The 14,906-nt window shown below is 41.5% G+C and overlaps 1 protein-coding gene across 10 annotated transcripts in view; it reads right to left on the bottom strand.

Moving 5' to 3' along the window:
* Positions 1 to 14,906, bottom strand: part of EXOC4 (exocyst complex component 4) — a 584,936-nt gene that overhangs the window by 560,168 nt on the left and 9,862 nt on the right. For all 10 annotated transcript variants that reach the window (XM_039519699.1, XM_039519700.1, XM_039519701.1 and 7 more), the window contains exon 2: positions 1,900 to 2,089. In XM_039519699.1, the coding sequence (XP_039375633.1) occupies positions 1,900 to 2,089 (190 nt within the window). The remainder of the gene's footprint in view (positions 1 to 1,899; positions 2,090 to 14,906) is intronic.

Here is a 14,906-nt window from a genome sequence, read left to right as displayed (position 1 = left end):
ATCGATCCCAGCTGGATTGATCGCTGCCCGCCAATCCAGTGGGTAGTGAAGACAAGCCCTTAAACTAGACAGTCTCATCTTAGCCTTAGTGGCATTGCTGGTTCCTTGTACCCAATGATGGTCACTTTAAGAAAGGCCAAACAGTCCATGGAAATGAATGAAATGTTTGAAACTTGATGTCCTTGTCCGAGCACAAAATAGACGAGTGATCCAGAGAGCGGCTTTGCCTTGAGAAGTTTTTCATTTTTCCCTGTTGATTTAAGAGGCAGATAGCAGCATTGGTAGGCAGGAGGAGAGATATGAAAGATGACAGAGTGAACACCTGAAGATGTATTTTAAGGAAGAGCATATTCTTCCTCAGCCCCATCTTCTCCTCTGCCATGACCCTGTAATGCCATTTAAGTCAATGGGGTTATATGGGAGTAAAACCCATATAAATGAGATAAGAATCAGGCCCTGACACATCCCCACAAGATTCAGTGCCTGGACAAATATTAGCTGAGAAAAATAGTTGTTTCACAAACATAGATATCTGGACCACTAAACACAGACAAAGCATTTTGCTTTTGCACAAATGTTTCTGTCCAAGTTTGTTGCAATATGAACATCCACCTATAACAAAGGAGAGGAACATCAAAATGGAAAGCTTGACAGCATAATATAGACTAATGGCACAGAGTCTAGCATCATATCTGGTGCCTCGCATGAGATTAGGGCAAAGTTCCTTCAATACATGTTGACTAAAGCTAATCAGAAAACATAAATATCCAAAGGTCCTTCACCCACCATAGTGATTAGTTTAGATGGGAATGTCATTGTCCCTATACGATTGTTTTTGACCTCTGCAAAGCTTAGCATATTTGGTGAAAACGGGCTATAGTTTATTTCAAGTTTAAGATTATTGATCTGGTCCTTCACAGAGTCAGGCTTTGTACATAAATCCTTAGAATGAACTCTTACCCCTGGAAGGGATCAGAGAGGTCTCATTCGCTTTGAAAATGCTAAATGAATTTGAAAAACCAGAAGGGTCAGTGTGCTGCCTCAGAAGGGTCATAGCTGACTGCTTCTGGAGCACTGCTCTGAAAGGTTTCAAGTCATGATCTCCACAGCGCTAGCCAGACAATGGAACAATTTATGTACCTGGTGTGCAAGGCTTAAGTACAGCAATCCACAGAGAAAGTAAACAAGGGCTGGGAGAGTGGTGAATTCATCAACTGGGATAACAAACAGAACTGGGGGTAGAGAACAGCAAAGAATAAGCCCTCACCAGTGCTAGGAGTGCCACTGTTATTTACAAGAGTAGTAATAAATTTTAGGAAAATACAGTATTCAAAATATAGGAACACCAGGAGGCACAGCTCAAGACTTGATTATGCAAATGACCTTAAAATTCCTATTCAATGGGCCAGTGGACATCTGATGAGTCACTGAGCTGACCTAGGTGGCAGGTGATCAGAGACCATCCTGATGGGCACAATATAAGAACCTGAATAGACTAGATGGGAGAGGTTTTAGCTGTATAGATTTGGGTGATCTGCTGCTGGGTCAAGTAACAAATCAGGCCAGGTCCTCACTGGTTTACACTAGCTGAGAATCTGACCTGTTTAAATAACTCTGATGGTCGTTTCAAAGCTGGCAGGTAATGGCATCTTCCCCATTCAATATTTGGTCCAGCACAAAATGATATCAAGTAGAAGGGAGACAGGACTAGAGAAGTAAGGGCTGAATGAAAACCTTGATACGTCAATTTTATTTTAACACAGAAGGGACAGGAACAAGGGCAAAGGTTGAAATGTAATGCAGAAACAGATTTGAACACATGAAGCCTTTTATGGTGAGTGCAGAGGTAGGGGGGAAGAAAGGGAGAGATGTCAGACATAGTGCTGCCTGCCCTTTCACCTGCTTGATCTTGTTGCGTGAGTTGGTGATTCGCTCCGTGATGCTCTGGTACGTGCGGATAGCTGTGGTGAGCTCCGTATAGTGCTGAACAATAAGTTCATCCAAGTCCCGGTCACACTTCTCATAAGCTTCTTCCAGACGGCCCTTCTCAGTCTCTCTGTCCTCGACATCATCACTGGTGGAGAGAGTCCTAACAACAAGGTCAAAACAACAGCAATGTTTAGAAGTGATTTACCAGCACAGGAACTCTTAAATCTAAAGTACACCATTGGCTGGAAAGCAGCCACTATGTTATTCTTCAAATGCCATTGACTGAAGAGTACCTCTGGTAAACAGGTTTGTAAAAAGTTTAGTTGAGATCCAGCAACAACAGTTCTTTGCATGAGACACAGATCTTGTAGCTTCCTTTATTATCTTCCTTGCTTCTAAGAGTTTTATTTTTAAGTATGTTTTTCTCATTACCACTAATCGGTCATTAATCCATTACCTGGTCACCAGCCAGGCTGGTGAAATGGAATGGAACTAGGGTGGGAAGGAAAAATCTCCCCTCTCCCCAGCCCCCAATTCTTTGTCCTATGTTCTCCCACCCATTTTACATAAGTCATAGGGATTCTCTTCTGACAAGACGAATTGGGGAATTGGTGCATAGATGTGACATTACCAAAAAGGCCCACCAAGATAATCAGGACATGGCTTTATCAATAGCCAGATTTTAACAGATCATAACTATAACATTTGTTTGTAAAAATGTTGGCATTTAGGATAACATTTGTTATATCCTGGAGAGGAATGAATATTTAAACAGACCCCTGAGGGAGGGCTATGACCCAGAAAGAGAAGGGTTTGAATTTTCATTTAGATTTCTATGTCACTTTTTGTTACCCTGGAAGAGCTGGAATTTTTGGTTTCGAGTTAAACTACACTATTAGCGAGATAGCAACTGACCGACTGGGTGTATCTTCACAACCAGGAGGAACCGCAGGCACCCTTCATATAGCCCCCACTAAGCCCATAGAATGTATCTATCTAGGTTCTCATACTGTGGTATGTGAGGGCTATAAACACGACTAAGAACTTTGAACTATTTTAATTGCAGAGTGAGTCTGAGTGTCCAACTTGAGAAACCTGAAATAGACCTGACTTTCAAGAAGTGCTGTGTGCCCACCCTCTGAAAATGACACTCTTTAAAGGTGTCTCAGATTGTGAATATAAAAATTGAGGTATCCAATATCACTAACTGCTTTTGAAAATTTAAGCCCGAGACACTACAGAATTGAAAATCTGGAAGTACATTATTACACAGGGAGCTTAGTACACATGTGATGAGAGAGGCTTACACCTTTTAAGACACAGCACACACAGTCCTCACTCTCAACTGTAAAAGCAGAATGCAAATAACCAAGCTGTAGGAGTGAAAGTGCTCATCTATTCCTTGCCAGGGATACTCAGATATTTCAGAGCAGCAGATCATGTGGTTTGAAGGAAAAAAATAAAATAAAATAAAATCACTGAATGCTGCTGCTCCCTACTACTGTACAATCTGGCTTTGGACTTGTTAAAATAATGAAGTCTAGACAAAAACTAAAACCAGTATCTCTGGAAATAACAGAAGTAAGAAAATGCGACCAGTTATTGGGGAAATTGACTTGCCATCTGGCAGCAATAGGGACAGCAGGATTGACAGGAAGGTACGAGACCTGTTTACACATCTTTGGAAGATGAAACCACCAATGAGAGAAACACTCTATTTAGGGTGTAACAAGACAGTAACTTCAGTAACTAGGAGTAAGGAAAAAACATAGGCTAAATATTAAAGAAAAATTCCCTAACAAGATCTGCTAGATTGTGAAATAGTCTCTTAAGGAAAGTGGTAGAAACCATATCATGTGAGTTATCTAAAACAAGACTGGACAAAGCACTAAAAATACATACAGGAAACGCTCTCCCTACCCCAGAGAGAAAGTTACTGCCAGCAAAGATGGGGCCAAAGCTTCCATTTCCCTTACCCCTTCCTTTCAGAGAAAGCAAACAGCAGTTGCGCCCTCTCTTCTTTTTAAAAAAACACCTCAAGTGATGTAACTGTCCCAAGACTACAGCAAGGGTATCTTAAAACCAAGAGGTAGTCAGTATTCTAGACCACCAAGGACTTGGCAAGAAAAAAAAAAAAAAAGAGGTTGCAATTATACAGCTCTTATCCTGCTGCCTTCCTCTGAGGAGAGCAGCAGAAACAAATCCTAGATACATGGTATATTCTAGGAAAACCACACAGCAGGGCAGTAAGCTGAAGCGCCAACCCCTGCAAAATAGCCACTGCCAGGACGTATGCGCTTTCAAAAACTGTTACTCATTCCACACCTCTTTCAATAGTAATGACAAAGGGTTTAACACAGAATTATTTGTACCCCACAAGCCCCCTTTATTTTGTAGTGCTCTCACTCCTATCTGCAGAATTGGTTTCAAAATAGTGCATAGCTGCGGATGGTGAAAGGGACCCTCTCCTTGACTGAAAAACGCAAATGGCTCAGCTGAGATCCCATGAATGGAAAGGCTGTAAACAAGCACCTTCTCTGCTTCCTACCTCAGCTAAGGGAGCCCCCACCTCAGCTAAACTCTATTTGCTTCATTCTGCTTTCTTTTTTAAACAGGATGTTTTGTGGAACTCAGTGGGCAAGGTTTTGTGTAGATACAAATGAATGACTGGGAGTGCCTATAAACCCCACCACCACCACCCTTACATTATTTTTTTACTCCCTTCTCACACTGGCCACAGCAAGGTTTTTTACAGAATAGGGAAGCCATTGGAAATAAGGCCATGCAGAAGACTATAAAGCTTTGGATAATAAAACTGCTGAAAGAAGTGTACACCAGTACTTCCTAGATGCTGTATAACATAAAAAGTCAGGGAGAAGTTTAGAGGGACAATGGTCCAGTGGGTAGGGTACCAGCCTAGGACGTGGAAACCTGGGTTGGAGTCTGTTTTGCCACAGACATTCTGTATGACCTTGGGCAAGTCACTTAACTTCTTTGTGTCTCAGCTACCCATCTATAAAGTGAAGATAACAGCACTTCCCTACCTCACAGAGGTACTGTGATAATAAATCTATTAAAGACTGTGAGGCTCTGAGATACTATGGTAACGGGGGCATGTAAGTACCTTAGATAAAGGTTAATAATGTGTGTTAAGCATGCAAGTAATAGGAGGCACACTTTAGTTGCCCATAAGATTAAAGGGTGAAATTTGCATCCATTCTATGCAAAATAAATAGAGGCAGTAAGGCTCAAGGGCTGATTTGTTTGTTTTTTTAAATGTACTCTATTAATAGTTTATGGGGAAGAATACAAGTTATATTTGTGGAGAACTGCTGAGTGATGACGACGGGAGTACTTTCCTTCATATCCTGAGACACCCTTTTGGGAATCATTGTACCGTGCTTCAGTGTGAGATTGAAAGATATTGCTCGTCAATTCTCTCTAACCTACGTTATAGATGAGAGGAGCACTCAGACAGGATATGGGGTCTCTGATGCTAAGCCAAGTTGGCCACGCCTCCCAATACCCTTGACTATAAAGGGTTGTAGTTTAAATCTTGTGTGGTATGACGACTGTTGCTTTATAGTCTACTTACCTTTGATTCTTCTTATTTCATGGTTGTTCTTTTAGCTTCCCTTCACACAATAAAAATCATTCAAAAATATTCACAGGGAGATGGAGCAAGTGACCTCACAGGTCCTCCTTCCATCTTTAGTTTATCTAATTCTTTGATTTTTCATCTCTCTGTCTACAATGCTAATAACTTAGAACAGCAGTGCCACAGACTCTTCCAGAAGATTAAAAGATCACTGTGGTGCTAGAGGACACACCTACATCCCATTTTACATGCTATAGCAAGCTCCCAGTTTAACAGATTTTTTTTAAATAAATTCCCTTCACGTTCATCCTACTTTTAAAAAAATATTGACCTGAAACACAGACCAGGTGTTTATGATCTCATAACAGAGTTTAACTGCCCGCCATGAGAAAGTAAGTAGCTTGTTAAAAACCACTAGACATTTGCACAGCAAAAAAAAACAAACAAAGTCTCTGTATCCTACAGGAGAGGTACAGATCAAAACTGGACCAATGCCGCTCTCAGAATCCATGCAGTACGTTAAAAGAGTTAATGAGTAATGATTAGACTACAAAAGCCTTAGTGAGGTCAGGAGATACCACAGGCTTCTATGTCACCAGAATGCAGTATGGCGATGCCCATCTACATTTATCCTTTTCAACAGATACCGTTGTCACCATTCGCACAAATAAATTTATTCAACTCATTTTGCCCTTTTTTTTCTGTTTATAAATAGACCTCAAACAGATCACAATGTTCTCAACTTAATTTGTTCTTATTTGTATAATAATTTGTAGCACCTAGAAGCTCTAACTAAGAACAGGGCGCCATTGTGCAAGGTGCTGTACAAACACATAGTAACATAGTTCAAGTCCCAAAGAGTTTACAGTCTAAATAAACAAAATAATAAATGGTGAGAGAAAGGATGTGTTACAATCCCCATATTACAGGTAGGAAACAGAGGTACGCAGAGATTAACTATTTGACCAAGGTCACGGCCAGGATGTGAATACAGAGTCCAACCTAGTTCAGTGCCTTAGCTAAGATCACAAATATAAGCCCTCTGCCCTTGAATTGTCAAAGTAGTACAATGTCTCAGTCTTAGGATTTTATTGGACTCATCACTGCTCCACACAGACAGCAAATGACAATATTTCCAGCTAGCCAGGAAACTACACCCATTCCTCTGAGATGAGCAAGACAGTGATCCATGTTCTCATACCTCCAGGTTAGACCACTGCACCACTTTCAACCTGAGGTGAGGTAACAGGCCTCACTGAAACTCCAGCTCATGCAACACAGAGAAGCCCACCACTGACTCCAAGAACATATTAACAATACTGCACATTGATAGTCTGAACACATCAGAACCTTCCCATGATATTCCATGTATATTTCAAGGTCTTGATCCTAATCGTTAAGGCCCTTAATTGGCTTAGTTATCTCAGAGAACAGCTCTTCACCAATGACCCTCAAAGAGCTGCAGTCAACCAGAATGCTCCAGCTCATAGAACCCAGAGTGAAATTCTCAAGGGGGCAAAATATTCTAGAGGAGAATTTCTAATTATAGGAAGCTACCAGAAGAAATCAGAATCCAACACTAATTTGATCATTTTCAGAGTTACGCACAAAGCCTACATTTTCTCAAAAGTTCTCTCTCACCAACGAATGCTGATGGTCTAGGTTTACTTGGTCCTGCCACAGCGCAGGGGCCTGGATTTGATGACCTCTCAAACTTTTTTCCAGCCCTATATTTCTATGGTACTATGATGGTTGATATTTACAATGCTTTGAAAATGCAACACACTAGATAAGAGCTATGGGGAGGTTCCTCTTTCATTTAACATAATTTATTAATGGATTTACCTTAGCGACAGCTAAAGAGTAAACAGTGCAAGCAGACTGCACTAATTCTATTCACATTATTGTCCAACTGCAAAGTTATAGCTTTTGCCATGTGCCTCTGTTATTGAATAAACATTACCTGCGATGGAAGAAGGTACATGACTATACTAAGGCCTGGTCTACATCGGGGGGGGGGGGGGAGAAGAATAGCGAGAATATGAGAATAACGTCGACTTCAGGTACGCATCTTAGATAGACTTACTTCGCATCCTCGCAGGGCAGGATCGACGGCCGCTGTTCCCCCGTCGACTCCACTTCCGCCTCTCGCCCTGGTGGAGTTCCGGAGTCAACGGGAAGCACGTTCGGGGATCGATGTATTGTGTCTAGATGAGACGCGATACATTGATCCCTGATACTTCGATCACTACCTGCCGATGAAACCCTTGTCCTGCCCTGCCGCAAGCCTTCCTTAACATTTGCATCTGCTGCATGTAGCACTATATCTAAAACCAGGATGTAAATTCTTTCTGTTTGTGCTGTGAAGGACCAAAACACACTGTTGGCAGATGTTAAAAACAAGGACACCACAAAACTCATAATTCCTTCAGAAGCCAATAAACACCTATTCACAGCCATGATAGAAATGACACTGAATGCTTCTCCTATTATTCAACAGCAAGAGAAAACAGACTCATTTGTCATGTGATGCAGCAACATAATAGATAACTACTGCAGTAGTTAAAGATATTAAGAGATGATCAGCTAGAAAAAGTACTTGGAAATACACTGGCCCTGGCAAATTGCTACTCTGAGCTTCAACTAACATGCTGACTTGAGGTAGGCGTTAACATCACAGCTACCAAAAGGGACACCGAAGACCATAATAGATGTTACACAGAAAGACAAAGCAAGATTTAAGGTTCCTAAGAATCATCCCTACTTTGTGCTCACACAAACTGCTCAGAAAGTTTACAACAACCACATTGCTGGCTTTCATAATGCTGCTGTGTCACAAAAGCACCTGCTGGCTATCGGTGCCGCTGAGCCTTAAAACGAGGAAGCAAGAGGCTGGAGGGAAAGAGAGACTGCATCCATAAAACGGAATGCATTATACACATATCATTTCCAAGACACCCATCCTGCAGTATCTGAGAACTCCCAAAAACTTCCACATAAAGAAGAAACATTAGTAAGATTGTTCCCATTCCTTTTTCATGAGCACATCAATATGCAAAAAAATTGCATAAAAAAAGATATACTGAGTGTTTCTCCTCAATATTCCTTAGGGCTAGATCTTCACCCTCACCCCACACAAAGCCTGGGTAAGTGAGTTTGACGCAAAAGGCGAGTGAATCCTCTCCCCATCTCCTCCCAGTTTCCCCTGAGCCCTTATTGCGCAGGAGTCAGTAGTTGAAGAATCCAGTTAAAGGTGGATCCATCAACTCCATCTCCATGGCACACTGTAAAAATCCCATTGGGCTGGAATGCCCAGAACGTCCCTGTAGCACACAGAGGAGGCGGACTCCCTTAATGGGCTCCCTAAATCCTCCTCAACACACGGTGGAGTCCCATTGATCCTAGTGCAACTTGGGCTCCTCTCCCTATAGCTGCAAGAGTAGATATAGGATATTCAGTGGGAGAAAAGAATGTTAATGTAACATTTAAGATTGAGAATTTAAGTACACACTTAGAAAGCTGGAAGTTACAGCTCCAACAAAAACCACCCGTGCTACCTTAGCCATATTACTTAACTTATCTGTATCTCAGTGTATGCATTTGTAAAAGAGAGAGAGAGCGCGGGTGAGAGAGAGAGAGAGAGAATACATCCCTAAATATTTAGGAGGCTTAATTCATTAAATATTTGTAAGTGGTTTTGAGTTTCCCAGATGGATGATGCTGTAAATATTGAGTAAGTAAAACAGTATTACTAGTTTTGATTCTCCAACTCCAACTTTTCTGTGTTGGTAGTTTATGGAAGTGAAAAATTGCCACTCTAATTGACTAATTTTGTATACTAAGCAGTCCCCCATATTGCTGTAAACTCCTGGAATTAAAGAACAGGAACATTACTGAGCAGTAATTACAACTGTAAAGAAATTATATCATTAGACACCTGAATTTAGTTATCCTCAAAAGTTTGCAAACGTATATAGGAAAATAAAAATAGAAGAAGTAAAACATTCACATGGTTTTCAGCTGACCAGGGAGACAAAGATCTGTGAAATGATTCAGGGCGTATTACCCCCTCAATTAGTTGGAAATAAAGGGAACGGAGCAGTGGATCACTAGGGAGCCTCAAGAAAACAGAGCTCTGACCTCAACAGTACTTCACTCCACATTGTTCTTTAGGCTTCTCTGCCATCTGTTTCCATATTGCTCTTTGCTGTACTGCTGCATACTTTGCTAAGTCTCCCAATTTCTAGTTTTGACACTACATTGTAGAGTCAAGTCTGCATTCTACTTCAGTACTCAAAATGGTTTGGCTCTGCTTTCTCCAAGTTGTGGTTATAAAACAGTCAGGAGACCCAGCTACAATGTGACTGTCCCAGTTAAAACACCATAGAAGCTGCAGTGTAGCTGGACTTCTATAACTACACTATAGCTTGGGCAAGACAGAACTTTAAAAGGATACAGGTAGATACCATCCCCTTCCATCAAAGTTAGTTCAGGCCTTAAACATCTAATTGCCCAAGCTATCCTAGCTGTAAAGTTGGGATAATAATGGTTACTGCCCAACTTCAAAATGTACAGATAAAAAGCATTCGATGCTAAGTGTCAATATTATTTAGGATGGAGACCTTTTCCTTTTTATGTTTCATAAAGTGTCATGTACGCTTGCAGCACACTGAGAACAATAAAGCATCAAAATAACCTGTCAGGAAGGAAACTTACAAGATAGTTTTATTTTGCACCAGAACAACCACCCAAAGTGCATATTAGAATGTATATAGTCCTCTGGAAGATAAACAAAATCAATGTGGTGCATTGGACAACATGGGCACCTGATTTGAGACCAACAGAAAACATCTGGAGTGAAATGAAGGAAGCAGTTACTACCAGCAACCAACTCTCTGAACTGGTGCACTGTGGATTCCTGGAACAGTCTGTCTTATCTGTGCAGGAAATGTCTGCAAAGCTCCAAAGAGACTTCAGTATATAATAAAAGCAGAGTGAAAAGAAACCCTATCATTAATTATTAGTATTATTATTTTACTTCTAACTATGCATCTCTTGTTGATGTCTAAAGTCACAGGCCAGTTACAGGAGTTATAATTTCAATTTAAACCATTATCACTACTATTAAACATTTATATGGCAGTAGGCCTCTTAAAGCCAACTAAGTAGGGGGCTTCACTGTGCTAGGCACTGTACAAACCTATAGAAAATGACAGTTCCTACCATAAAGATCTTACAGGGTAAAAGACATAACGGGTGGATGAGACACAACAGGTAGGCAAGGGGGTGAGGTGGAGAACAGGGGAGACAGAGTAACCCAATAACAGGATGTGCACAATTCTTAGCCACTTTGGGCAGTAATCACAACAGGCCACACGCTCAACCTTGTAAGGTTGCAGACTGCTGATTGCATTACCAAAGGAGCAAGTTTTAAGGAGGATCCTGAAGGAAATAAGGCACTAGATTTATGGATTTTGACTGGGATTTATTCCCATGCATGAGGGACACCATGGGAGACAGCAAAGAGGTGATTCAGGGATAAGTGAACAATCATCATAAAAGCCAAAAATTAGTGATGATGTCCTTTAATAATGATACTAACTGTAAGTAAATACCCTGGAAAGGACAACATAACACAAGAATCTAATCTAATCCTGGGAGGTGTCTAGAACCTGCATTGGTATGCACTTCCCAAAATCAGGCCCAGACAGAGGAAAGCAAAGACCATGCAAGTTAATTGTGGATCCTTTATCCACGTTGAATAGCACCATATTCCACAATTAGTCCCACTGGAGGGGATGATTCTCACAGTCAAGTCCAACTCATTGTGAGAGCAGACATCAGAATGTGGTCCCAGGGGGTCTTGCAGATAAAGCCTTAAAAACAAGATCAGGCCTCTTTGTGTGGACATTAAAGCTCCAGTAAGGAAAGCAGTTTGCCTGGTACATCTAGCTAGCAATTCCCTCCCCACCACTCCTGTGCAGTGTTTTGTGTGCCAGTAGGCTACACCCTATAGGCAACTGAATTTCAATAGGGCACAACTTTGTGAGGCACCCTGGGATCAATGGTGTTATATTTTCTGCCTGCTATCTACATTATGGCATACATTTCCAAAGCTTCATGAAACTAAAGGACTTATCTGAATTTTATAATTGAAATTTTTTGCCTTAAAGATAAATCCCAGGTCGACTGATCTACAGCTTCCAGCAGTACTTAACCTCAAAACACATAAGCTGATAATACATGTTCTGAAATTACTGCAGAATCCCATTGAAACAATTACATAAAAACTTCTTCTTTAAAGGAACAACAGATAACCTAGGGTACTCAAGGAACAAAAAAATCTAAAAGATGTTTAACAGAGCAGCAACAAGCTAAATGTTTTCTCATTATTTTCACAGGTTAACTGATTGTTCCCATTAAATTCTGGATTCAGTGACATGAATGTTTAAGATGAAGAGCAAGAGAAAATTACAAGTTAAAATGTTCAAGAGATAAAACATACACCTTTGGGAGACAATGAGATGCTGGCAGGAAGGTAACTAAAATCAGCACTGTATCAATAGCAGGAAACAGTAAATTGACTATGGAACTATAAAAGATCTTCCTTCTCCCAGTAGAATCTGACACAGGGCCTGATCCCATTATACCAGCGGTTCTCAAACTATGGGACAGGCCTCCCAAGGCAGGCACAAGAATGTGTCAAGAGAGGCAAAAGCTGTGTGGTTTGGGGGTTTTTTATTTTGTTTTTTTCTTTAAGAGCTCTGGCTGTCAGCCCCGGATGGCTGGGGCTCATGCAGAAGGGGCACGCACACCCAGGAAGCGGTGATAAAGAGGACAGCCAGAGCCACGCTGCCCCGGGGCTGACAGCTGGAGCCCCTCCACCTGGCCTCTCCTTCCTCCTCCCGCCCACAATCCTTCACCAAGAGGCAGTCGGGGCTCAGGCTCTCCTTCCCCTCCCAATCCCTCACCTGGAGGTGGCGGGGCTCCCACTGTCAGCCCCAGGGTGGCAGCAGCAGTGCAGAATAAGGGTGGCAATGGTGCGATAAGTCCACTGTGAAAAGTGATTACAAATATCACTTTTCACATTGCCTCCCTTACTTCTGCACTGCTGCTGGTGCTGCTCTACCTTCAGAGCTGGGTGCGTGGCCAGCAGCCGCTGCTCTCCACTCTCCCTTCAGAGCTGGGTGTCGGTATACGTACTTGTGGGGGCAGAGGCCGGTAAACGACTACAGACACAAAGAAGGACGGCCCGATCAAATAAGTTTGAGAACCACTGCATAATACCATGAGCACCATCACCCCCTCAATGGGAACTGAGGGTGCTTCAAACCTTGAAGAATCAGGGGAACTAACTCACTGACTATAAAAGAGAAACTGAGAAAGTGACTCTAATCAAAGCGCTGATAACTGTACAAAATAAACTAGAATATAGAAAAAAGGTTGTCTGATCTCTTTCGATTCTATTAATCTCTGTTGTTACTTGTACACTGGTTTAAACATTTCCAACAGGAAATGACTGTGAACCTTTGATCATTGAGAGCCAAATCAGCTTAGCGGATCCGTGCAATTGGCTTTAGTTGAGTACTTAAGAGCCAAATAGTCTCCAGACCCTTAAATGAGCATCTCCAGAGCTCTGTGTCTCCAGTATTTGTGACAGCAGAGGTCAGCTTGACCAATGGCTGGTTGATTTAGCAAAAAGCAGAAGATATCTGTATACTACATTCTGAAGCAGACAGACTTGATGCCAGTTAACGGAGCTTACATTAGCAGCAAGAATTCAACATCTTGAGATGTCTCAAGCAGTGTGTATATTTAAACAAAAACAAAACCCTACCAAAAATAAAATACTGCACTGCACACACAGTTATCCCCCTGGGGAGAAGATAAGAGCGAGAAGGAACTACATATGACAAATGTTAGTCAAACTGCTTAATGCATGACTGAAAGGCATGCAGATACTATGGTGATGAAGCTAGCATAAGAACCTATATAGAACAGAACAATCTCAGTCTCCTCAGAGGGAGCGGGTTACTAATTTTAAATACCTCTTTCAACTAATCAGGGATCCCAAAACAAGCACAAATGGGCATCACATGGATTCAGACACAAGAAAAAGTTAAGCTCGTTAAGAAAAGCATTTTCCATCAGTGACGGAATCTTTTCACCAGTATTTTTCATAGTCATTAAAATAAAAGCTGTAAAATGCTACTCATATCAGACATCTGAAAGATGAAAACAGAAGAAGCATTTATAAGCTTATTATACCACCTACTGATTCATTTCCATCAGATCACACAGCTAACCAGGGTGGTCAAAGTCAGTATTTGAATGGGAGCTCTCCAAGGTCTAACTATGTGTTGCAGAAAGTAGTGCCAGTGATTCAGTAGTTAGCTTGCTTCTTTTTGTGCCAGGATTGAACCAAAGCTTCAGCACTGCAGAGGGGCACAGTGCTGTTGGGAGATATTCTGTTCTGAAGATGCAAAACCATTGTCCTGCTGACCATTTGTCATTAAAACAATCCACTGCGCTTTTTGCTTGATTGTTTTGCAAGAGTAAGGCTGTTAATCTCAGTGTTGTGGCCAGCTGCCCAAATCTGGATACTGCATTCTGCCAAAGTATTACAAACAAAAATCCTTGGAGGTTCAGCTGGATGAGGTATCATTTCACACTCACTGTCCTAAGCTTCTGTGTATTGTGATAGCTTAATGATAAGTAAGTGCTGCATTTTAGTTCAGATTCATAGAGGGTCAATGTATGCAGTCTATAAAATTGCTTTGGCATCCCTTCAGGAGGGAGGGCAATGCAGAAAGTCTAAATTATTATTTAGAATTCAGTTCACAGATTATACAGAGAGAGAAATGTTTTTATCCTGTGAACTTTCAGGCTGCTGGTCTTAACACTGGGAGAACGGGTCTTTTTAAAAATGTTTTAGCACACCGCTTGTGATAGAAATCAATTTACAAAATGTTGCAGCATATACAGATCAGAATTATTGGGCTATATTTTTTGTGACTGTTATAGCCTAATGGTGATAGAAGAAATGAGGACAAAAGCTATTGTGATGGGGTTCCTGGGGTGCAACCTGGATTGTGGAACCACTGAGTTCTCTGTCCCACTCCAACCTGGGCTGCCTCTCACACCGTGATGGTGATGTCAAGGTGAAAACCTCTGACAAGTACTGCACTTATACAGACTTCCACAGGCAGGGATTTGTGGAACTGTGTTACACAAATTATCTCCCAGCCACTCATGAACCAACTATAGAGAGACTCCAGCCAATTCCCTCCAGCTCCCCAGCCTTGGACCTCAGGACTGTACTGTCTTATACTGCTCAGGGGACCCTTGGGCAGTGCAAGTTCATTAAGTAGTTCGCCAC

The sequence above is a fragment of the Mauremys reevesii genome, linkage group 1, assembly GCF_016161935.1.
Source record: "Mauremys reevesii isolate NIE-2019 linkage group 1, ASM1616193v1, whole genome shotgun sequence".
NCBI lineage: Eukaryota > Metazoa > Chordata > Testudines > Geoemydidae > Mauremys > Mauremys reevesii.
Note: the sequence above shows the minus strand (reverse complement) of the source record. Positions and strands in the feature narration are given on the sequence as shown.